The sequence below is a fragment of the Apteryx mantelli genome, chromosome 26 (assembly GCF_036417845.1).
Source record: "Apteryx mantelli isolate bAptMan1 chromosome 26, bAptMan1.hap1, whole genome shotgun sequence".
Classification (NCBI taxonomy): Eukaryota; Metazoa; Chordata; class Aves; order Apterygiformes; family Apterygidae; genus Apteryx; species Apteryx mantelli.
The window spans coordinates 8,266,034-8,289,049 of NC_090003.1; the positions used below are offsets into that span (position 1 = coordinate 8,266,034).

The 23,016-nt window shown below is 46.6% G+C and overlaps 1 protein-coding gene across 2 annotated transcripts; it reads left to right on the forward strand.

The window, feature by feature from the left end:
- Positions 1-513: 513 nt before the first annotated feature.
- Positions 514-22,872, forward strand: KIF17 (kinesin family member 17). Of its 2 annotated transcripts, none has more exons than XM_067311054.1 (14): positions 514-744; positions 2,585-2,731; positions 3,842-3,943; positions 6,809-6,998; positions 10,956-11,408; positions 12,428-12,525; positions 13,230-13,377; positions 14,476-14,567; positions 14,998-15,122; positions 17,745-17,976; positions 19,307-19,565; positions 20,364-20,434; positions 21,105-21,225; positions 22,292-22,872. In XM_067311054.1, exons 1-14 carry the CDS (start codon positions 514-516, stop codon positions 22,489-22,491), a joined length of 2,469 nt encoding a protein of 822 aa, XP_067167155.1. In that variant the 3' UTR covers positions 22,492-22,872. The 2 variants fall into 2 exon arrangements, with proteins under 2 accessions (XP_067167155.1, XP_067167156.1); XM_067311055.1 differs by having other exon boundaries at positions 20,367-20,434.
- Positions 22,873-23,016: the final 144 nt, after the last annotated feature.

Consider the following 23,016-nt stretch of genomic DNA (forward strand, 5'->3'; position numbering starts at 1 on the left):
TGGGGTCCCCTGTCCCCCCCCCCAGGTCTCCCTCAGTGCCCCCGGGCTCCCCTCAGCTTGCCCCCCCAAGGTCTCTTCCCCCCCCCCGTTTTTCTCCCCCCCCAGGTCTCTCTCTCCCCCCCCCAGGTCTCTCTCCCCCCCCAGGTCTCTCTCTCCCCCCCCCAGGTCTCTCTCTCCCCCCCCCAGGTCTCTCTCCCCCCCCCAGGTCTCTCTCCCCCCCCTCAAGTCTCTGTCTCCCCCCCAGCTTGTCCTGGTTTCCCCCTAAATTTGCCTGGTCTCCCCCCCCCCCACCGCCCCAGCTTGCCTCAGGCCTTGCTTGCCCTACACTCAGACCTGCCCTAGCTCCCCCCCCCCCAACCCAACCCCCCCATCTCGCCTCACGCATATCTGGGCTCGCCTTCTCCATCGCCCCCCCCCCCCCCCGAGCGGCTCCAGGCCTCTCCCGGCCCCCCAACCACCCCCATAGCCCGTGCGCGGGGGGGCCTCGTCCGCGCGGGGCGAGGGGCCTCGCCGATGGCCTCGGAGGCGGTGAAGGTGATCGTGCGGTGCCGGCCGCCCAGCGAGCGCGAGCAGGAGCTGGGCTGCAAGGTGGTGGTGCGCACGGAGAGCGCGCGGGGCCGCTGCGCCATCCAGAACCCCCGCGCCGCCGGCGAGCCCCCCAAGCAGTTCACCTTCGACGGCGCCTACGGCCCGGAGCACAGCACGGAGCAGATCTACAACGAGATCGCCTACCCGCTCGTGGAGGTGAGGGGGGCCGCGAGCACGTGCCCGCCGTGGGCAGGCGCCAAGCCGGCCGGCCGGCCGCAGGGAATGTATAGCGGGAGATGAAGGCTTGACGCCGCTTTCCGCAGGATTATCCCTGCGGTCTGTTGCGCCGTGGGTATATTTAAAGAAAACCTGAACGTAGCCTTGCTACGGTACCACCTTCCTCGTGCATCTACGCGCATCTTCTGCTGCTTGGAGCTTTGCACCAAAGTCACTTACTCTGATAAAGCTCTGCTGGTTGTGTGGCGTCTTAAATGCACGCGTTAAGCTGTCCGAAACCATGCAGGTATTTGGGGACAGGCGTTTTACACGGGGGGGCTGCCCCTAAGTGGTGCTGAGCGATACCCCCCGCTCCAAGAGGCTGAGCGACAACCCAGGTGCCTAAAAGAGCACTGGGGGAGCAGAGAGGAGCGAATGGCATCCCAAAAGCAGGCTGTGAAATGGGGGAGAAAACCCTTCCCCAGCAGCCAGCGGGGCACAGCGGATAGGATTACATTTGAGCGTATGAGATTCTTTCTAGCCAGATGTTTACATGAAAGATGAACCCCCTGAGGAGGCCCTGGACGTGGTAGCTAAACAGAAATTTCAGTACTCTCCTTCCTTTACAGCAGGGGAAAATGCTGTGAGGGGAAGAAGGACAAGCAAAGACCCCTGAAGATTGCAGGGCAGTTTTTAGCGAGAAATCTCAGAGTAGACTAGGGAACCTCAACCTGTTTTATTTAGCCTAGCAAAACGAATCCTGAGAGGGGGCACGATCGTTGCCTGTTAACACGTGGTAAACCAGTCAAGCAAGAGAAAAATGCCGTTGCAAGAAGTAGCAGAGAGGTAACGTGGCCATCGATAATTTTAAGACTCAAGTTCCTGATGGTCGGGAGAGCCGAGTTCCGAAGCAGTCTTCCAGCAGAAGCGGAGGGGTGAACAGAGTTACAGAGCCTGATTGCTCTAAGGTGGCTGTTGTGCAAGTGTGTGATTCTTGAGAAATGCACAAAAAGAGCCTTATAAGATGGCTGCTGCGCTTGCAGGCGCTCGGGGTCGTCCTTCCCTATCCTACGTTCCTGTTAGGATGGGATTTTTCAGTGTCTCCCTCAAAGGCTTTTGTTATCTGTTAGCATTGCAACTGGGGGCTTTGCACGTAGGTTTCTTAAACATTAAGAAATCCAAGTATCTTCTGTTTATATCACGGTTCCCTGAAATAGGAACAAACGAGAGCGACGCCTTCTTTCAGTCAGCTTTCCAAAGACTGCCCTTGAGATGGTTGATGAAGTATAACATATTTATTATTTTAAGCTAGAGACCTCCCTTTTGGCCACCCTGCAGTCAGCTAGCATCCTAGCTGTCTCTCTGGTTCTCATAATATTTTCTGCCCTATGGCAAAAATATTGTAGTCTTCTAAGCGTTGTCAGCTGGCCTTCCTGTTTGGGCCTTCTGCATTTTTTCAAACGCTGCATTTTGAGAGAAAACCACCGCATTTATATGGTAACAAAACACATATTTATTATCTTATTTCTACGGCGTAGGAAGATTTTCTCGTGCTCTAGTTTTGTATCCTTTCATCTCTCAAATTTTTTCAGTGACATGTCTAACCAAGTCCTTGGCTTGTTCTTTTTAAGAACCCAAGGGACTTTCCACAAGAATTTCAAATAGCAGCTTAGATCTGTGCATTTCATCCACCTCCAGGTTGCCCAGCAATTTGTTTGATGTTTACTTCCAGCTCTTCCTTAAAAAAAACCTTTTATGAGATGGGAAAGAACTCGAACAACTTATTTCCAGTTATGCAAAAGATAAAGATAACGGCTTTATGGTTTTACTCCGTTTCCAGGGTGTCACTGAAGGTTACAATGGCACGATATTCGCCTATGGCCAGACTGGCAGCGGGAAGTCGTTTACCATGCAGGGTATCGTGGATCCGCCTACACAGAAAGGCATAATACCCAGAGCCTTTGAACACATTTTTGAGAGCGTGCAGGTAGGTGTATAAAAATGTGAAGGAGCTCCTGTTGTAAGATTGCGTGATACCTGAAGGATGATTTTGTGGTCTTCTGTAGTGGTCACTGCCATGCTCTCTGAGCCACAAGCAAGAATTTATCCTGGCAACCCTTCTGGGAGGTAGAGGAGGAATATCCATACTATCCTCTGCACTTCCTCCTGCCCCGCCAAATCAGACAGAGCTACAAGTAGTACCCTGACCTAGATCCCGGTCAAGGTTTTGAACCAAAACACCATTTTTCCTAACCCTGAAACCATCAGCGGAGTAGCAGGCAGTGAGCTGGACAAGAATATACCATGAGGAATGAGTGAGTGCTGATCGCAGTTCTGGCTGGCTGAGCATATGTGATTCAGTAGCAAGAGTGGGAACAGACTCATCTGGGACTTTGGATTGTCTTTGAAGCAGTACCTTTTATTTTTTTTTTCCACTTCTGGAAGTATCTTTTTAGAATCTCAATTTCACTATCAGTAAAATTGTGACCACCAGGGCAATAAAAGATTTGATGACGCCCTGTTCCTGTGAGGTTTCAGTCTCAGAGGTTGTAAAGTATCGTGATGTTTTTTACTCAGGGTGGTAGAGAAAGGGTATGGTATTAGTTTTACTCCAAGCACAGCATTTGAAATATCTTGGTATAGACTCTTCAACACAGGACTAGGCTAACGTAGTCCTGCACACCGTGACGGGTCTGTTTATTTTCACTGGACAGCAGGCCTACAGCCCAGCCAAAAGGTGGGGGTCTACAAAGCAGGTGTCTGCTTCTGAGTAAGTCACCTAGGACATCCTCTCGGATCAGTATGGCCAGTGAACTTCAGGGTATATCACGTCTCAGCCTAAAGCAGAGGCCTGTGTATAGTCATATGAACTGTGCCCTAATCTCTGACTTGATTGACTCTCACCTGAGAAGTGTAAGGCCTGAAAGCTTCTGTAGCAAGTGTGTGAAACAGTTAAACCTGGGGACTAAATGCCGTGAAAGATATGATGAAGTGCTGCAGAGAGGTAGGCACCCAGCTGTCGCTGAGGGTAAATGCGAGATGCCTAGTTCCCTTGATTTTGAGAACCTCATCCTAAAATCATTCCTGTTTTGTGCAGTGTGCTGAAAATGCCAAGTTCTTGGTGAGAGCTTCTTACCTGGAGATTTACAATGAAGACATACGAGACCTTCTAGGAGCTGACACCAAGCAGAAGTTGGAGGTGAGGAGACCATAGAGTCAGCGTGTCTTGATTAGGACGTGCTTTAATTTGCTCAGATAACTGTTACCATTAATACCTTACAAAAGTGGAAAAACATTGTCTGTCAGAAGTTGAGCGCCTGAATATAAAGATATGGTGACAAATATGGAAGCCAAGAGGAGATATGGAGGGACTTAGTTGAAAGTTTTGTAGCAGTAGGAACAGGATCCAGTCGGACAGATGTCCTGTGTGTCCTTCTTAATGGTGGCCAGTAGCAGAAGCTTAGTGGAAGCTGCATGGAAGTCATTGTTGGAATAAACTGCTCATGGGGCAATTTCTTCATCTCATGGCTAGTTTATGCTCTAAAGCAGGAAGATTCTATGCCTTATAAATGTTTAATCTGATCCAGTGTAGCCATGGAGGATATCAATACCTGTTTAAAACAAAAAGGCTGATCCCTTTTGAAAGGACAGAGCAGATATTACTCTCCACTGGAACGCATGGGAAAGGTGGGAATTTTCCCAAAAGACAGGGAGGGAAACTTCACTGAAATCGTAATCAAGAGGTTGGTTTTCATAGAATTTGCCTCTTAAGTAGCTTTGCAGTTCTGCCTTTTACCACGTATTCCAGGGGGGAGACCTGCAAATCTTCTGTCCCAATTTACTTCCCTGCAGGATTGCCCTCGTAAAGAAAACCGAGGCACTAGCACCATCTGCTGCACAGAAGCGCTGAGATGGTGACAGACCCAGGCTGCCTCCCCCTGCCTTACAGGGCAGATTTTTTTTCTTTCCAGGCTCCTGCCTTTAACAGAGGCAAACGCTCTTGCGGGCTGTGCTTTGCTTTGCCTTCCAAGCCTGTGTCTCGTGCATGCGTGTGCCGAGAGAGAGAAGGGGGAGAAGGGGACTCGCTGTTTTCGAAGGAGCTTTCTGCAGATTCCCTTCCTTTGTTCCACATCAGCAGTGACACTGGTTTCTATGACAACCGCAGTTGGCACTGGGAGGGCAGGACTTGGGCAGAACAGTTTCCAGGGTAACACCGTCACACTGGTGACAGCCGCTGGCTGTTGCTGCCTCCACTGAGTAATTAAGCGAGTCGTGTCCTGCGGAGACAGAGAGACCAGACTGACCTACTGCCTTCTCCCGTTTCCTGGAGCCTGGCCCTTTTTCTCCTCTGAAATCCCATTTCTATTTGTTTCTTTGCAGAGGTGTGTTTGTTGCCTTTTAATGTCAGGGATTTCCATGAGTCTGAACCCCCTGCTCCGAGGCTCACAGTCACTTCCCATGAAATGAAACCCTGTGAAGAGTGAGTCCTTCAGAGCTCTGCTAGGATAATGTCCCGGTCACTTGAAACGTTTGTTATGGAGCTAAACACCGGCCATGTCTTCAGTTGTGTGCCTGGAGGATTGCAAAGTTCTCCCTTCCTCAGGGACTTGGCCTTTGCAGCATCCTCAAACGCAGCTGTGCCAGCTGCACATTTCTACTGTAGCTCGGTCAAAAGCCATAGTGTAAGAGCGGTCTGGCTACGATTCTGTAACTGGATTAATCCTGGGCTGTCACGGCTTTACGTTGGTCATAGAACAAGGCTAAAGTCCTGTCTAGCTTAGAGTTTTCAGCCAGCTCTGCTCTGTTCTGCACAGGTCTTTTTATAGCAAAGATTCTGTTTTACATTGCTTTTTGGAGTGTGTGCATCACTAAAGTATCTCTTAAGATTAAGATTCAGAGAAGAGGCTCTTCTCTGGAAGTCACACTGCCAAATGCAGTATCTGTCGCATATTTGACACCCAATCATGACACCTACATCTCGATATCCCAGCTGACTTATGATAAAGATAGGATTTTAGTTATGAACTCGGTGGATGTGGGGCATAACACAGCTGTTGAAAATGATTTCAGCTCATTTAAAATTCCCAGCGTGGAAGGAGCTTCAGAGGTGGCTAGTGTAGGAGGGTAGGAATCTCTTGATTGTTTTGTATTTTTTATGTAGGTTTGATGGATCATTGAAGACTTGGAACATTTCAATAGTTTATTAACATGCTGTATGAAAACTTTCTTCTGCACAATTGGTAATTGCTGAAAAGAAGCTATTGGGACTTAACGCTCTACCTCCATCCAGATGCCTGAATAGGATGTTAGAGCATCTAAAGAAAGGAACTAATATCTGGAGAAAATCTATTATAGTCCTGTGCGTGATGGGCGTGACTTGAGGAGTTTTGTCAGTGAGATCAAGACGCCCTCTCAGAGCAGAGGGGTTCAAAGAAGTACCCAGTAACAATATCCTTTATTATTAAATCTGTGCTTCCATTTTAAAAAGCTCTCTATGATTGAAGATACACTAGAGATTTTGCTATAATAGGTCAAAAATATTCCAGTTCTTTTTAACGTATGCAGTTTAATAATAGGGGAGGTAGAAAGCAGCTCAGTGCAGAGAAGCTGGGTTTCTTGTGGTCTGGAAGATGTAGGAATCAATCAGCAAGCTCTTAACATTAATTCTTTTTGACTGTAGAACCTTAAAGGTGGTTCTGTGTTTTTGTGTGGTTTTGTTCCTGCTTCAGAAATACCAGGTTTCGTGGTGGTAGCCAAATACAGCTGCCTACTGAAATTACAGCTGGGTGATAGGGTGTGCCAAAGACGGCCACCTACTGAGCGTTCCCGGCTCGCATGAAATTGTCAGGAGGTGCGGATGCTCAGCACGTTCACGGCAGTCTCGTTACATTTTTTCAATAGTTAACGGTACGTTTTTGCTGTGCTGCAATTTTCACGTAAGCGCGTTTTCTTTCACCACGTGCAAAATGCGTCTGGCCCTCGAGCTTCTGGACGGTTTCAGTGTGCTTTCCCGGAGTCTTGGTGTATCTTGTTGTAACCTGTACTGTGTTGTCCCTGTTTGCAGCTGAAGGAGCACCCAGAGAAAGGGGTGTATGTGAAGGGTCTTTCTCTGCACACAGTGCATAGCGTGGTCCAGTGTGAGCGTATCATGGAGACAGGCTGGAGAAACCGCGCAGTGGGTTATACCCTAATGAATAAGGACTCTTCCCGCTCCCACTCCATCTTTACCATCAATATGGAAATCTACACTGTAGGTAGGTGCTGGATTCCCTGCGTCAGGCCTGGAGCAAGCAGAGCATAGAAACAGCCTGTGCAATCGGGCCAGTAATCCCACAGTAAAAGTTAGATTGTAAATGATTTTAGGTTTAGTAGAAATCAGCGTTGTGCCCTGACGCTGGCATTCTTCACAGTATGAAATGGCTGAGTATTCATAACTCTTTTTTTTCCCCCCTTGATTCCTTTGGGAGAGAAATGTCTTATGCTTGAACTGGGAACACATTTCTGTCTCCTTCTGGTTCTTTAGCTTCTAAAACCCTTTATTTCCAGCTAGGGGTGCTAAAAATCACAGCCCATACTTTGGGTTGGAGTTCATAAACTATAAAGCCTGGAGAAACTTGTGCCATTATCTGTCTTGTTTGACCTCCTTTATAATGCAAGTTGGATAATTTCGCCCGATGATTCCTTCTTTTAGCTTAATCATGGGGCACATCGTTTAAGCAAACAGCTAATCTCAGGTTAAAGACTGGAATAAGAGTCCCTTAATAATGTTTTAGTGACTAATTTCCCTTTTTCAAGTATCTCATTTCCATTGGCTTCTTGCCACTGGAGCTTCTTTAGCTGATAAAGCTTATAAAGCTGCATCACTGGGTCTGAACTCGGACCTTGAAGGGATTATTTCTGGGAGTAAGAAAGGAATTCAGTCTCCTGTATTCTGTCTAGTCCTTGACCCCAGCTAAGACTGTGAACAGCTTGGCTTCATTTTCTTCAGCTGTTTCAGTCACGGGGAAAGTTACACAATGCCTTCCTAAACCGTGGTTCCAGATGTCAGTGACAGTACCTCATTTTCAGGAGTAGAAGAAGGATTATGCAGCAAACATCTATTAAAAACGGCGTGTGTGAGATCTTTGGAACTTAGCACAGGCGGTGATGCAAATCCTTGCATTACATGGGTCTGTAAAATCCTGACTTTGATGCTAACAAGGAAAATTAAGTATTTACACTCCTCTTTTGTGTTGCTGATGGGTGCAGGGCTCTTAATCCAGCCTGTAATAATTTAAAGCTTTCAAAATTTGTGCGCTACAGAATGGCAGCACAGAGATTTCCCCTGCCAGGGAGTAGTTTCACTTGCTGGCTGTAGTTTCACTTATTCATTAACAGACCTCTGTCTAATCCCTGGACCTAAATTCTGTTCCGAGACCCTGCGTTTTGCATCTTGCTGTCAGACATCAAACTCAAAATTCTTCATAAGTTGAATTTGTAGTTAAAAGTGAATACAGGCAAGACAGTGCTCCCTTATCTATTTTAAAGTTAAACTGATTTTACCTTTTCCTCAATTTTTCAGTTTCTATGTGGTTTAAGATTGGTTACTGATAATCCAGAGTGGCACAGGGGAAGGTTGGGAAACATGAGGTTTTGGCAGTCGAGTAGATGACAGCTGGAATATTCGAGTAGAAAGTTTAGGGTTCTGGCACAATCTCAGCTGGATGGTTCTGCTAGGATAATCACTAGTTGAAATAGTTAACAAAGTTGGTATTTATATTGTTGTCTTTAGGCTTCCAAAAGATGTGCATGGAGAAGTTCAAACTTGTTTTCCAGCTGAGCCTGCAGTCCATCCCAATTTACAGGCATTTAAAGGCTCTCTTCATAGTTACGTGGACTTGAATGACTTTTTTTAAAGTAAAAGTTTAGATTCAGGAACAGGATTGTGGCAAATACTGGCTTCTCTGGCTATGGATGTACGAAATGCACAAGTTACCATTTGTATTTTTAGAGTATTCAGAGTAGCAGATGTTTTATTCCTTTACATTGTGCTTGGGGATTGATTTGCTAAACAGAAGGAAGTTTTAGATTTGACCAGCGCTTATGCCACCGGAAAGGGCTGATGGACTGTAAGAGAATTAGACAATAAGAGCCAAGACGTTCAGGCTCCTGCAGGCGTTTTAGCAAGAGTCGGGGGACCTTGTTACACCATGGAAACTAAACCACTAAGCTCCCTGATTGAAACAAACAGCCTCCTCGGGTAAAAGTCCTGGCAGAAACCAAAACAACCTTTTAATTGCCAAGTCGGTGTTTATATGAAGGAGGGGAGGGAGGGAAAGGGTAAGAAAACCTGCTTTTTCTGACCGTCCATTCATCCTGGCACTGAGAAAGGATAGTGAGAGAATGGACTCTTCAAGCTCCATCTGCTGTTTCCCAGTTCTCCCCCATGTCCTGACATGCCAGAAACATCTGGACCGAAACAATTAGCAGTGCTGCAAACGTTAGGTTCTGCTGTTAACAGTCTATTACTGTAACTGGAGAAATATCCTGGGGCGGTGTTTTTTTTATGCTTACCTGAAAACTTCTAACTTTTCCCCCAAGCGTCGGACTATTCATTGTTCACGTTTAGGTTTTCTTCATGGCCATAAAGTGTAACACTGACCAAATTCGAGGTTAGGTATTGCAGAAGTCAGTGGGATGTCTGCGAAAGGGCTGACTCGGTGGAAACCTTGCTGCACCCTGGTGTGAATCTGTGCTTGGAGTGTTAAAGGAGCTCCTTCCTTGAACTTGTGTTGCGATTGCAAGGAACGACTGGGGCAGGGATATGCAACAGCGTGGTCCGGTGCTCGGCAGGGTAGTCCGTGATTTGGAGAGGTGTGTCCAACTCTTTGCTCGTGAACTCCCCGCATGAGGCTGGGAGAGTTTAGTCTCTCAAGGCCTCAGCCTGCCAGCTTTCAAATGGGAAAATGGCACTGTTGTCTCAGTGGAGAAGGTAAGGATGTCAAAGAGTACAAGGTAAGCCGGGCAAGGCTGGCCAGCGAAACAGGGCTGCTTAAAGCAACTGAATGCAACGTGTCTTAGTCACGGGGGATTTGTATCATCATGTTGCCTGGAAATCTTGCCTGGAAATGTAGGTCAGGAAGCAGGTATTATTACATGCATGAGGTGTGCTTCTAGATAGCTGGGAGCTAGCTGTTTACCAGCTGTTAACTTCAGCTCACTCCTTCCCTTACAGGTATGATGGGAAGGGCACCAGCTCACTGAGGAGATCTGGCTCCTCATCCGGGTGGATCATTAGGGCCGAGTTCAGTCCTGATTTCTACGAGTTTTCTTGTTTCTTGCATATGTTCCCTCATTTTACTTTCTCATCGAGAACATTGTGAATTGAGGAGGAACAGATGCTGCTGAGCATGCCTGTGTGCTGAGTCACTGCACTGTTTTAGAGCTATCTGGACAAGGGGGGAGATCTGCCTTGCTTCTTGAATGTTTGCGCCGTCTTGGGACGGAAAGCCAGATGGTGGTCCTTGATGGTATTTGGATCTCTTGATAGGATGTGCTTTTTCTTTTGAAGCACAGCAGGAAACTACTTGAACATCTCCCCTGATGAGGGTTGGTCTTGAGAAAAGCTGTAGTTTGGAAATTCATGGAAATACTGTTTCCCACTCTAGTGGTTCCTCCAGCCCTTGCACAGCGATCTCTAGAACTAACCTTCCTGTCTTCCTCTCCGTATCATGAAGGCATTCAGAGAGCCCACTCTTCGGCCTGTACTCTCCATTTAGCCTTGCTCCAGTTGCTGCCTCTTGAGTCCCATTCTCACTTCATGCTCCCTCCTGTTGTCAGTCATCATTTAACTTCATGAAATAATCTGGGGAGGAAAGAAGTTTTGAAATCCATGGTCTGATCTTGTTACTTGTAGAGGCCTTTGCATAAAATTCTAAACATACTCAGCTTCTAGGGAAGTCTGTGGAGGCTGTGTGTCTTCATGGCTCAGAGGGATAGTAACGGTTATGAATTTTTATGGCATCCTCCAGAAATGCAGGATCTGGTTCAGGAAAGCACTAAAATGTATAGTTCTAAAATTAAGTAGGTATTTACTTAAGGAAACCAGGGCCCAAACGCAAACAAAGAATGGGGCTTGAACTGAAACACAGTGCCAAAAGAAGTTTTTGTTTTTATTGTTATTAAGAGGCTGCTTTGTAAGAAGACCCTAACCCCAAATTATTTTCTTGCAGATGAGAGAGGGCAGGATCACCTTAGGGCTGCAAAACTCAATTTAGTGGATCTGGCGGGAAGTGAGAGGCAGTCCAAAACTGGAGCCACGGGGGAACGGCTCAAAGAGGCCACCAAAATCAACCTGTCTCTCTCAGCTCTGGGTAATGTCATCTCAGCCCTGGTCGATGGCCGGTGTAAACACATCCCCTATCGAGACTCAAAGCTGACAAGGCTGCTGCAAGACTCCCTTGGAGGTAACACCAAGACCCTGATGGTAGCATGCTTATCTCCGGCTGATAACAACTACGATGAAACTCTCAGCACTTTGCGCTATGCGAATCGAGCAAAGAACATCAAGAACAAACCTTGTATCAATGAGGACCCCAAGGATGCTCTGTTGAGGGAGTATCAGGAGGAGATTAAGAAGCTGAAGGCCATTTTAGCTGAGCAGATGAACATGAATACCTTGTCAGGTAAGAGAGCCCTCAGTAACACCACCAATGTTTTAGCTTTCACAGAACAATGAATTTCTACACATAAAATGCTCCTTGGATTTCACCTCAGCCTTTCCCTTAGCTGTTAGGAAGAGCTCTCCTCCATTCTGCTAATGTGCTTGTTCTTCACTGATGTCAGATTGACCTTATTCCATTCTGCAAAGACATCTCAGTTATCCTGTATTTTCCCTTTTCAGTAATGACAATTTCTGTTAAAACAGGCTGACATGATTCAAATCCTCGGTTCTTCTTGGTCATTCTAGCTTGGATTTGGTCAGTCACAGAAGAGAGGTTACAGCTGGCAGAACAAAGATGAGCTGCTAAAGAAATAATAATGTAAAATTCTTTATTAAATATTCATATTTTTTCAAAATTAGCATTCAGCCCTTGTTCTCCTAAGCTGTGAATTTTTGACTGTACCAGGAAAGTTTTGCCCTGCTAACAGCATTTGCTTACAGAGGAGCACTGTGCTCTATTTGAGGCTTCAACCCAGCCTCAACACACTCACTGTTTGCTATGAAGTAGGAATAGCAAATGTGGGGACAAATGGGAAAGAGCGGTCTTTAGGGAGCTGATCACCTTTTGAGAATTATACCTCTCCACTGAAAGTTGCCCATTTTTCAGGATAAGACTGTAAGATTTTTTTTTTTCCCTTTTCTTGCACCTCTCATCTCCTTCTCAGGGTATTTTATCTTCCAAATCTGTTAGCATATCTCTAGAAACAAGTCTCCTGTTACTCTGTGAAAGAGATTAAATTTATATTCACTTTCATATACCTGAAGCTTAAATATCTACTCCTCTGCTCAGCAATGACTCCTTCTCTCCCCACACCTATGGAGTCCCAGGCCAGTGGGCGTTTTGGCAGCACAGATGCTGGCACACGAGCACAGTTTAAAGGAGCACGTGGATTGAGAGGTTCTTTGTTCTGTTTCCAGGCATTCTACAGATAATCCCACCCAGTAACTGTGACTGATTTTTATTTCTTCTTTGCTTTGCAGGGCTTTTACCTGCTGAGACTGTTCACCTGGAAATGAAGCCAGATCCCCTCCTTGAATCCCAGTTAGACGTTGAAGCAGAGAAACAGCTGATCAGACAAGTAAGTCAGCAAGGGGGTATCCATACTGTCTTCTACTGATGCTCGTAGGTTTTTATAATACTCATTACAAATATGATGCAGGGGTCTGTGGCATAGCCTTCTCAGTACAGTTCTGTACGTATTTTTTGGTCCTTGGACTTCTACTATGGACAGAATGTATGCTGTTGGAGGACTTATTTCAATACCATTTTCTCTCAGCATTGTTCCCACTTCTCTGGGGATGAATTGGAATGGATTCCCAAGAAGGCTTTTTGAAGCACATGTAACAAGAAGAGGAAAGTATGTGTGAAATTTAGATTTGTTCTGTCAGAGGAGGGAGAAATATGGGGGAAAAAGCAGTAGACAAAATTTTAGTAACAGTAGAAGGATGAAGGAAAAAGAGAAAGGAGAGGTGGATCCAGGAGGAAGAATGAGGCGCTGAGAAGACAAAGAGAATAGGCCAGAAGGGAATAAACTTTCTCCTTGCTCTTTACAAAGCTCCTTCCAGGGCACCACATATGCCCAAGACAATCATTTTCTGTGGATGAATGAAAGATGGCAGCTCTAGGGCTAACGAGTCACCTCTCCTCAGCTACTGTGTCCACCTAAATCACAGAAAAATGTCTTAATAGAGGACAATTAAGTTTTATTGTGGTGGACAGAAGAAGGGTTGTGTGCAGTCGGGAGCAGGGATGTTGCATCAGGCTCTCTGCTGTGCCTTTCAGGAGTACGAACAGAGGCTGGCCCTGCTAAAGGCAGACTACGAAGCGGAGCAGGAGTCCCGTGCCCGCCTTGAAGAGGACATCAGTAGCTTGAGGAACTCCTACGACCGCAAGCTGTCCGCTCTAGAAGAGAACCTCAGGAAGGAAGCAGGTGTGGATGAGGCAGGTGGAGGGTGCTAGAGCGAGCCCAGCACAGGTTGAAGGTCCCCCGATGCTGGTAATAAACTGGAGGGTTTAGGCATGCGTGGAAACAGATGTTTTCTTGCAAAGTCAGATTTGTGGCAGCTACTGCAACATCTGAAGTGGCAGTGACTACTCCTGCAGTAAGTGCTGCCTAGCAGCAGCAGCAGTCCCTGCTTTCATCCCTCCTGTCCCTTATTGATAGCAGAAGCATTAAGTCTGGCTCTCCTGGGCCCTTCTTAAGACTCTCTGTCCCAGCTTTGTCTCCTTCCCTATCTCCCCCACCTCCTTCCCGTGTCAGGACCAGCCTGGCCCTACCCTGCAAGCCCTGAGGCAATGAAAGGCGGTTTTGCCTGCGTAGCCGTGAGTTTCCTCTGACTTATAGCAGCGTTTGCCTAGAACAGAGGCTTGAATTGCAGAGATGACTGGTCTCAGCAGGCAGTGCTCTGTCTTGATCTGATTGGTTTTGCACAACTCACATGCCCGAGACGAGGGTGGCTGCGGCAGTCTCTTCCATTGCATGCAAATTTGATGCAGCTCTTGGTCTCCTGGTGAATTATCATCACCATCGCTTTGCTGGAGGGCAGATAGTCCTCTCCCACACCTATAAATTGTGGCCGGCTGTCCTCTTCATTTCTGCTTTTTATTTATGCTTCTATAGTGCCTCAGAGCATGTTTTGTAATGTGCTTATTCAGCACTTAACGCTCAATATTAATTATTGAACCTCTAACACAAATTTTTGATGCTATCATTTCCTAAAGTGAGAGGTTGTTTTTTTCCTCTGATTACAAACGTGTGCCCCCCAGCTCTCTGAAATAGATTATTTGCATGTGAACATGAGGATCCAAGCTCTCCCAGCCTTGTAAGATCTATATTACTCACTTGATATGCCCTCTGGGTCTCTGATGGCTTTTACTGACCAGCATGAGAAGGTAAATAATGAGGCATTTCCTCCCAAATAGCTTTCAGCTTTTGGTGAAGATTTTGTGTGATGTTTTCACAAATTTACATTCCAGTTCTGCAGAGCTCATCACTTACATTGTGGGTATTTCCTCTTTTGTTCTTCAGAAGCTGTCATGAGGACTGAAACTACTCCTGCTGAGACACCTTTGCCTGAAGACTCTGCTGTTGCAGCAGATGAAGAACCAACGTCAGCCAAGGTACCCTTCAGGCTAATTCTCACTCTTGGGTTGAATAAACTTTCCTGCTTGTCATCAGCATCTGTTGGGTATTCACAAATCTGGTTAAGTGTGTCGTTATCTATTTTTGCCACATCTGCCTCTGGGGCAGGGCTAATTCCTGTTAAACGTGCACACCAGCACATTTAGGGCAGAAAATGAGAAAGGTAACTGAAGAGCAGGGAGGAAAGTAGTTTTTCTGGTGCCTAAACCTCATCCTACTTAATCCCAGAATGCTGAAGGCAGCATGGTAGTCCTGGTGACTCGGGTGGCAAGGAGGGACAGTAATGCAGTGCTCCTCATTCTTTGGGCAATGATTAGTCCTCAGGTTGGTAGTGTCATGCTTGATCTACCCCGGTACTCGCAATGCATCTTTTCAGAGCTGCAGCCTTTGGTTTCCTTTTGTCCTCAGGACCCAACAGAGCCTCAGGCAGCTCCAGAGCCTGGCAGTGTGACCAGGGAGAGTGCTGGAGCAGAGGTGGCTGTCACTGCTGAAAGGATTTCAATGCCTGTAGACCAGCAGCAGGTGCTTGCCAGGTCAGTGACTGTACAAGATACCTCTGGTCCAGTTAACTGTCTCCTGTGTACGTGTATGCACACAGCACACGCAGGCAAGAAGCAATCCTGTTCTTGCATATTATTACTCCTGTTGAGCTGCAGCTGTGTGTTCAGTGCACCATAAAATCAGGCGGATGCATATTCTTCATCCCAAAATTAACTCTGTCCTGTGTGAGTAGTTAAATGGTAGCTGTGGCATTAGATGATGCCAAGTGCCAGAATTATGAGAGAGAGAAATCCTGAGGTGTGACAGGAGATGTGGATGCAAGAAAGTGCACGTGCTTTCCAGATAACCGGTTCAGACCCTGCCTGGGAGACCACTTTTTCCCTCTAACTCATGGATCTGGCAGTGTTTGCAAGACTTCAGCCACAACAGGCATCAAAATTGCCTGAGAACCAAATTTTAGGGGCGACGTTAGGTCCGGGGCCTGGATCACATGACTGGGATGTGAGGGGTGCAGATTCAAAGCTCATGCTTGGCCCATCTCAGATGTGTCCTGCCCTGTTTTCCTCCAGCTGAGAGATGTCTTGACTGAGTATTCCTTTAGCCAGAGTACAACACAGCATATTGAATGAAACACATGGGGTTTAGGTCTGTTTCACAAGTACGTTCCTTGCATATACTAGGAGCAAATTCTGCTGACTTCTGTATTTTACCCTATTGTGTGGAATTATGTTAAAATTGGAAGTGCTTAACATAAAATATCATATTGTGGATGATACAGTTTCATTCTGAAGAGTTTCACGCTCTTTAACTACTCTTCCAGCTTTGCTGTGAGCTCTTATGGAGCATACTTGCTCTTTTGGGCTTCTCCTAGCTGAAAAAGGAGCTATTAAGAAATACAGAATAGCACAGTCTGTAATTTGCAGGCAATTCTCTCCATTAATGGAGATGGCTGTAAAGAAGCCATTCATTTTGATTATATCAAATCTTAACAGTCGTATTGCAGAGTTCCTTTTTGTAACAAACAAGGACAAAATACTCGCCCAATTACACTGTTAAAATCAAAGTTCTCTGCAGATTAGGCAGGATGGTTTGGCTCCACAGGCATGGGATTTTCAAAGGCTCCTTTTAAAAGCTTTCCACATCAGGACGGCTGTGAGATCTCTGATGCTCAGCAAAGCGGGATTCACTTGTGCATTCAGCAAAAGATACTGAAGGCTACTTGGGAAGTGCAGTAAAGTAGAAGAGCAAGTCATCTCTGGAGGGCACCTGAGCTCTTTAGGGGTGGGTTTGAAGATAATTAAGAGGATATTATCAGTGTAGGTTTCACCAGCAGTGGGATTTTCTCCAGTTTCAGACAGTGCTGGCCAACCCCTGAGATATCTTCTCTGCTGCAGATCCCAGTGCAGACAGAGAAAATAGCTCTGAATTACAGCATGCCTTGTCTGAATAGGCACGAGCCACGGCAGGGAAAACGGGGGCCTACAAGTGTTTATGGCACGTGCAACGGTATAAGGGGTGAGCAACCTGGTGTTTGAAATCCTTGGCACAGCCAGGCATTAGAGGAAGACTCCCATATTCCAAAGGCAGCAATAACTTTACACGATCTGCGTGCGAGTTGGGAGGGGAACAGATTTTCTCTCAAGCGTGCAAAATGTCTAGAAACAGATTGCTCCCTCAGGATGTGTGGCTGCCAGTTTGTCCTGTGACTCACAGAAGGACACTTGGTCTTAGCGCTTTGTCAAATATTTATCTGCCTTCCGGGAGTTTTACCATAGGCGTTAAGCTCAGCAGGGCTACATCAGTGTTGCCCTTAAAAGGCAGACTGAGGCACATTGAAGAATGGGGATACGTTCCCCGGGCTGGTTTCAAGAGCCGCGACGCTACATTTAGTCTGACGGTAGCTTAGTGCTTGCTCTGCTTCACTGTATAAAGTTTGCCTGACCTCGGGCTACCTACAGATCCCTCTGCCCTTCTGGCAGGCTGCACGGGGGCCTGCTCGAAGGGTCCTTTGGTTGTCGCATCATGCGAAAGCACTGTGAGAACGGACGGGAGCCCCGGCTCCTCCAAAGCTTTTTTTACGGCTGTGTTGGAGCATAGAAAGCCATGCGGTGTGGACGTGAGACGAGCTTCATTTCAAATATGGGCCCGTGCCTGCACTCGAGCAGCAATGCTGAGGTAGCCCAAGGTGTGAAACCCTTGCTGATACTGCTCCAGTAGAGAAACTGTGCTATAGCTTCCAGCCGTACTGCTCCCCTATCCACCACTTAAAATATTTGTTTGCATTTCACCTTTAATTTTAGCACCTTCTGTGCTTGCTTTGAGAGCCTTTCAAAACAAGAAAGAAGAACTGAAATATGCGTTACACAAAATGATGTTTTTAATAGAATTCTGTGAGCGTAGATACAGATTTCCAGACCTACTCGGATGACAAAGGCGCTCAGAGTAACAGGCGCGTTGGCTTGGGTCCACGTCAGTATTTATGACAAAGTGTTATTAAAAGTGGAATTTGCCGTCACTACTCAGGTCAGCAAATCTCAGAAGAAATGACTTCTTCTGTATCGTGTCTTTCCATTCAGGTAGGGATGTATATCATTTGCAGTTACGCATATGTTTCTTTGCGCTGCTGATCTGAGAGAAGTATTTGCCTTTTCCAGGCTGCAGATGCTAGAACAACAGGTGGTAGGGGGAGAACAGGCTAAAAACAAGGACCTCAAGGAAAAGCATAAACGCCGGAAAAAGTATGCAGACGAGCGGAGGATGCAGCTGGTGGCCGCGCTGCAGAAATCTAACGAGGACAGCAGTGACTGGGTTCTGCTTAATGTCTACGACTCCATCCAGGAAGAGGTTCGAGCCAAGAGCAAACTTCTGGAGAAGATGCAGAAAAAGGTAAGCCTGCAAAAGCAGCTTTCTGCTATCCCCGCTTAATTTAGGGAGCATTCAGTGCAGTTATTCTCAAGATGGCTTTTTATTTATTTATTTATTTTATTCAACACATCCTCATCTGCCTTTCCTCCTCTGCTTCCATCTTCTTTACGTTGAGGCATTGTAGGCAATCCGTCTAGAGAATGACTCTGGCTATGTCTAATATTTCTCACGTGTGCCTGCGTTATTACCTACAAGGTTTCTTTTGCATGCGTTCTTATAAAATAGTTGCTGTAGCATCACTCACAGTGGTGAAACAAGTTGTTCCCTGTCTCCAGCTTTCTCAAAGCCTCACCTGACCATTTTCAACTTTATTGTGTAAGAGGTTGGCTGCGTGAACATGTCTGTTCATGGCAGAGGATGCGACTCCCTCTGCTGGCATACGCAATCTATTACACGGCTTCCTACAGTCGCAGCGGCACCAGTTCAGGCAGGTGCCCTTAATGCTGATCATCCTGGATGCTACACTTGTGGTTCAGGAAGAAATTACGCACTGCAAAGTCTTCTGGGGGGAAAAAACAATTGGAAAAGCAACACTGTGCTCCTAAATTGTAGGTGCAGTTGAAAATCAGTTTTGCTCTGAAGGTGTGAGGCAGAACCATCAGAAGAGCTTCAAAAAATGTGTGTGTGTGTGTATGTGCACACTGTCCTAAATCTATACATATTAGGACTTATATATGCATTTAGGTTATTGAAGAATATGTCACCTTTTTCATCTGAGTTAAAACTCCCAAGAGTTTGTTATCATTGGACTTACTAGCAAGATTTACTTTAGCTCTGTTTGAAGACTTGGTATTCAGAGGAAGATATGAGAAACATCTCATTAAAACAGATGTGGAATGATCTCTCCTGATAGAACTCGTCCTAATTCTTAATTAGAAATTAGAAATCTTCTAAAGCATTGAAGCTTCTGTTTTTTCAAAAGTGAGAAGTAACTGTATGTGCTCTCACTAACCTTATAATCTTTTGAACATTGTTAAGTTGCTGGCTTCAATTGATTCTAAATCTGCATCATGGAATAATATATCTCCTTGTAGCATTTTTGAGTTTTTCCACCATACTTTTCTGTAAGTGCCTCCTCATTCTTGCATAATGGGACAGTGAAAGTAAAAGTTGCTGGTCCACTTTCTCAAGCTGTTCGTTATTTCTTGTGCTTCTATCACATCTCTTTCTTATTTGTTTTCAGAGTAAACCGAATGATTTCCATTTCTCTACCTGACAAATTTTCATGCTCATAGTCCGTGGTCCACTCTCCATTATAATCCCAACTAGCCATTTTGTTTTTATGACCCAGCTGCGGGCTGCCGAGACGGAGATCAAAGATTTGCAGTCGGAGTTTGAGCTAGAAAAGATTGATTACCTTGGCACTATCCGCCGGCTGGAGCGAGACGTGATGCTCTTCCAGCAGCTGCTAGATCGGGTGCAGTCCCTCATCCGGCGTGACTGTAACTACAGCAATCTGGATAAGATCAAGCGTGAGTGCGTCTGGGATGAGGAGGCTGGTTGCTGGAAAATTCCAGAGCCCGTCATTCAAAAAACCAGCCTTCCTGCAGGTAAGAGGAGCATCTCAACTCTACTGCCAACACATGGCTTTTTCCCAGCTCATCAGTGCGTCAGCATGCTGTTTATCACATTTTGATTGCGCTCACTTGTAAGATCTTGCATGTACAGCATGGGCTGGAGTCCTTCTAGAAAGTCTGAATAATAACCTAGTTTAATGAGGACACAGCTTTCTCTTTGTGGGTCTACACAATGTGTGATAAAAACTGGAGAGCAGGCAGGCACAGGTTTCCCTGCTAAGCCATGTACGTTCAGTATTGCAGGTCTCTGCCTGCCTTCTGTGGAGACTGAATGTGATGCCCTTTTAAAGCTGTTCATCCTAGGATCTTAAATCACTTTATGCCGTTAATGAGTAAGCCCAGCAACCCCTGTAAGCGTGGTGTTGTAAGACTTGTTTCAAAGCTTGAGCAACTAAGGCAAGGAAACATCTTGATTTCAGCTAGGTGGCTTTCCTGAAGTTTCACAGTGACGTTTTGTCGACTGAGAATCAGAATTCAGGGTCCTTGTGCTCTTCATGTGATTCCCACCCGCTTATGAGGTGCCTTAGCCAGAGAGGTGTGTTGCCTTCCCTGTAAGACTTCCCTCCAGGAGTTGGTGAACTCGCACGTTACTCCTTTAGCTGATGCATATCCTGTACCAGTCGTTGGATACAAATCACAGTAAGGGTCCCTGAAGCGTCTCTGTTAGCCCAATAAACAGTGATTTTGAGCAGTGGTGGGGATCAAGGAGCGCAATCATGAGTGTAATTGTTTTAGAGGTGATGGCCCTTTAACGTTTGTGTTTTCTCATAGCAGTTTCATCACAGCCACAGGCAAAACCTGCCAGAAAGAGCCCTTCAGCTGAGAGTGGAGAACTACTAATGGTAAATTATATTTCTTTTCCTCCTGGGGTCCTGAAAAATCCTGCTGGGAAGTCCGTGTGGTACACAGCTGTTTACTCTGGCTGCTGCGGGCAAAGTGTTAAACGCCCAGGCAGTCGCACATAGTTGTATATAGTCGGTGTCAGCCAGCAGGATTACAGCAAAGGACCCTTCAAGACGTGTGCAAAGCAGAGTAAACGGGGAAGCAGAGAACTAGCGGCACAGTTTGGTGGCCAAAGGAATACAGAGGCTTATTTAGCTCGAGCTGAGCGTGCTGGGGGTTCGGGTCCAGCATGGCAGTGGAAAGTGAGCAGGTAGAACACTAGTGTGGCCCTAGTAAGTTGCATTCACTTCCCAGGAAACTCGGCTGCTTTTAGTTCTCCTCAAACAACAAGAGCCTGATTTGGGGCGATTCTGTTCCTGGCCTTTCCAGTGTAACAGAGTTGCTTTTATCATTACAGCTTGGCGTGGCTCACAGCTGCTGGATAGGGTTGCAGTATCTGCCCCAAACCAGGCTAGACCGTACCCCTCCTATATAGATTTCTTTGTGTCACTGTATCCAAGAAGTTGTTTGTATCTCATGTTAGGGTACTTGGCAGTATTTCTAAGCCTTTAACCTGTGAAACTTGTCTGCCTAAGAGCTAGTGCTGATGATGGTGTTTTCTGATTCCAGCAAGAGGAAGACCGCTACAAGCTGATGTTGAACAGGAGCGATAGTGAGAATATTGCCAGTAACTACTTCCGATCCAAGCGAGCCAGTCAGATTCTTAACGCCGACCCGATGAAGAACAGAGGTAAATGGGTCTTTTGTCCAATATATTGTTGCTGTTCATCTTAATTTTTCAGGAGTAAATTTGCTGGGCTGCTGAATTTTTGGGAGCACTATCCTTAAACTGTGTGTTATTCTGCTTCAGTTGGCTATAGATGTAGTCCTCAGTGACAAGTGCCCTTGATGGATGTAGAAAAACCTGGATTAGAAATACTTAAATGTGAACCTCTGAAAACAGAGTCACTGGTGCCCACCGCTCCCTTGAACTTAACAGGAATATTTTGCAGAATGAGGCTGGGTTTTTAATTAAAAATTTGTATTCTGCAGAACTCCAGACCTTTGCTGCACCAGGCCACAAAATAAATGTTGCTGATTAGCACTTAAAATACTTCCTCCTCTGGTTACTGGCTATGGTCTCCCCTAGATATATATGACAAAAAGCAGTCCTTAGAAAATAGCAGGGTTGAGTGGCATGGATTTGCTGTGTCCGTGTTGGTCCTCGAGACCAGCTGATTGCAGAACAAAATCCACTCTGCCACTAATTTGCTTTTTGCGTGGCAGCTTCAGCGAGCGGGTCAGAACCTGCCTGGGGTATAGAGACGCCTGTCTTGCCCTCGAGAACCCGCCTTGACGCACGTTGATACGCAGCAGGAAGAACGCTGCCGTGAATAAATAATTGCTGCAACTGCTCTCAGCGATGCCTGTCCCTGTGGCATCTCAGGGCTTCAACTACAGAGAATAAACAAAGCCAGAACTAAACAAAGCCAGAACTAAACAAAGTGCTTATCAGTGTTTAAACAAACTAAACGAGGGTGGCGGTGGGCTGAGAAGGTCGTAATGTCTTTCTCATAACGTGGGGGTCAAAGTCACCAAAGCGGGCACGAGGCAGCACGCCATTCAGCAGTCAGGTGGCAGAGTTGGCAGCTGACCGGGAATTCAGTGTTCATTAATGTGTGGAAATTAAATATGGGCATTTCTGCCCTTTATTAAACATCACAGCTAAAGTCTGAATGGAGCGGGGAACGTGGAAAAGCATCTCTATATCCGAACAGATTAAATAGGTAACGACAGCCTGTTCCTTTCTGTTCCAGCTCACCATAACCCTGCCTCTGGCCTGAACGTCCCTTTGAATAACAACAGCACCTCCAGCGTGGCATCGGCCCCTCCGGCACCGGCTCTAGAGATGCCCCAGCCACGTCCTTTCCGCCTCGAATCCCTCGACTTCACCACGCCCTCTGCCAAAACCAAGCGTAAAAAGGGCAAAGCCAACTTTGGTAGCGACCCTTTCTGACTGCGGTAGCTGTAAGTTGACATAAGCCCCCTGACTGGTGGCTTTTGGAGGCTTTTTAAGGACAGTGGAAAGAGCTGAACCTGCTTCCAGCAGTTTTAATTCGGTACTGACAACTCCAGGCTCGTGTGAGGGCCGGCAAGTTTCTCCGGCCCCTGCGTGGAGTCCCTGCCCTGTCCACGCGCGTCGCCTGCCGTCCCCCTTTCTGTCTCTGTGGCGAGGGACATCAACCTGCCCTGCTTTTACTGAAACCTCTTTGTTGAGAGGAAGAAACCCCACAACCGCCGCTCTCCCTGCGTGTTTCCTTTCTCAGTGTCACGTTCGCGCCGCGGTCGGGCCCTGTATGGGATTTCCCGGTCTTGCCCTCCGTTGTAATAAATGTTTCTGCCACGACTGCCCTGTCGCGGTTCTTTCGCTGAGCATCGGCTGCCTCTGCCCGAGGAGAGGGGAGGCTGCAGCCCTGCGCCGGGGCTGGTTTTGCTCCCGAAAACTGCGTTTTCCGCTCTTGCGACGCCAATAAGCAGCGTT

Bases quoted from the DNA above. Each gene is read 5' to 3' on its own strand.
- KIF17 (XM_067311054.1), top strand. From the start codon at position 514: ATGGCCTCGGAGGCGGTGAAGGTGATCGTGCGGTGCCGGCCGCCCAGC. The intron at 13,378-14,475 runs GTGTGGATGAGG...TTTGTTCTTCAG, and splicing joins GAACCTCAGGAAGGAAGCAG to AAGCTGTCATGAGGACTGAA. The intron at 17,977-19,306 runs GTAAGCCTGCAA...TTTATGACCCAG, and splicing joins TGGAGAAGATGCAGAAAAAG to CTGCGGGCTGCCGAGACGGA.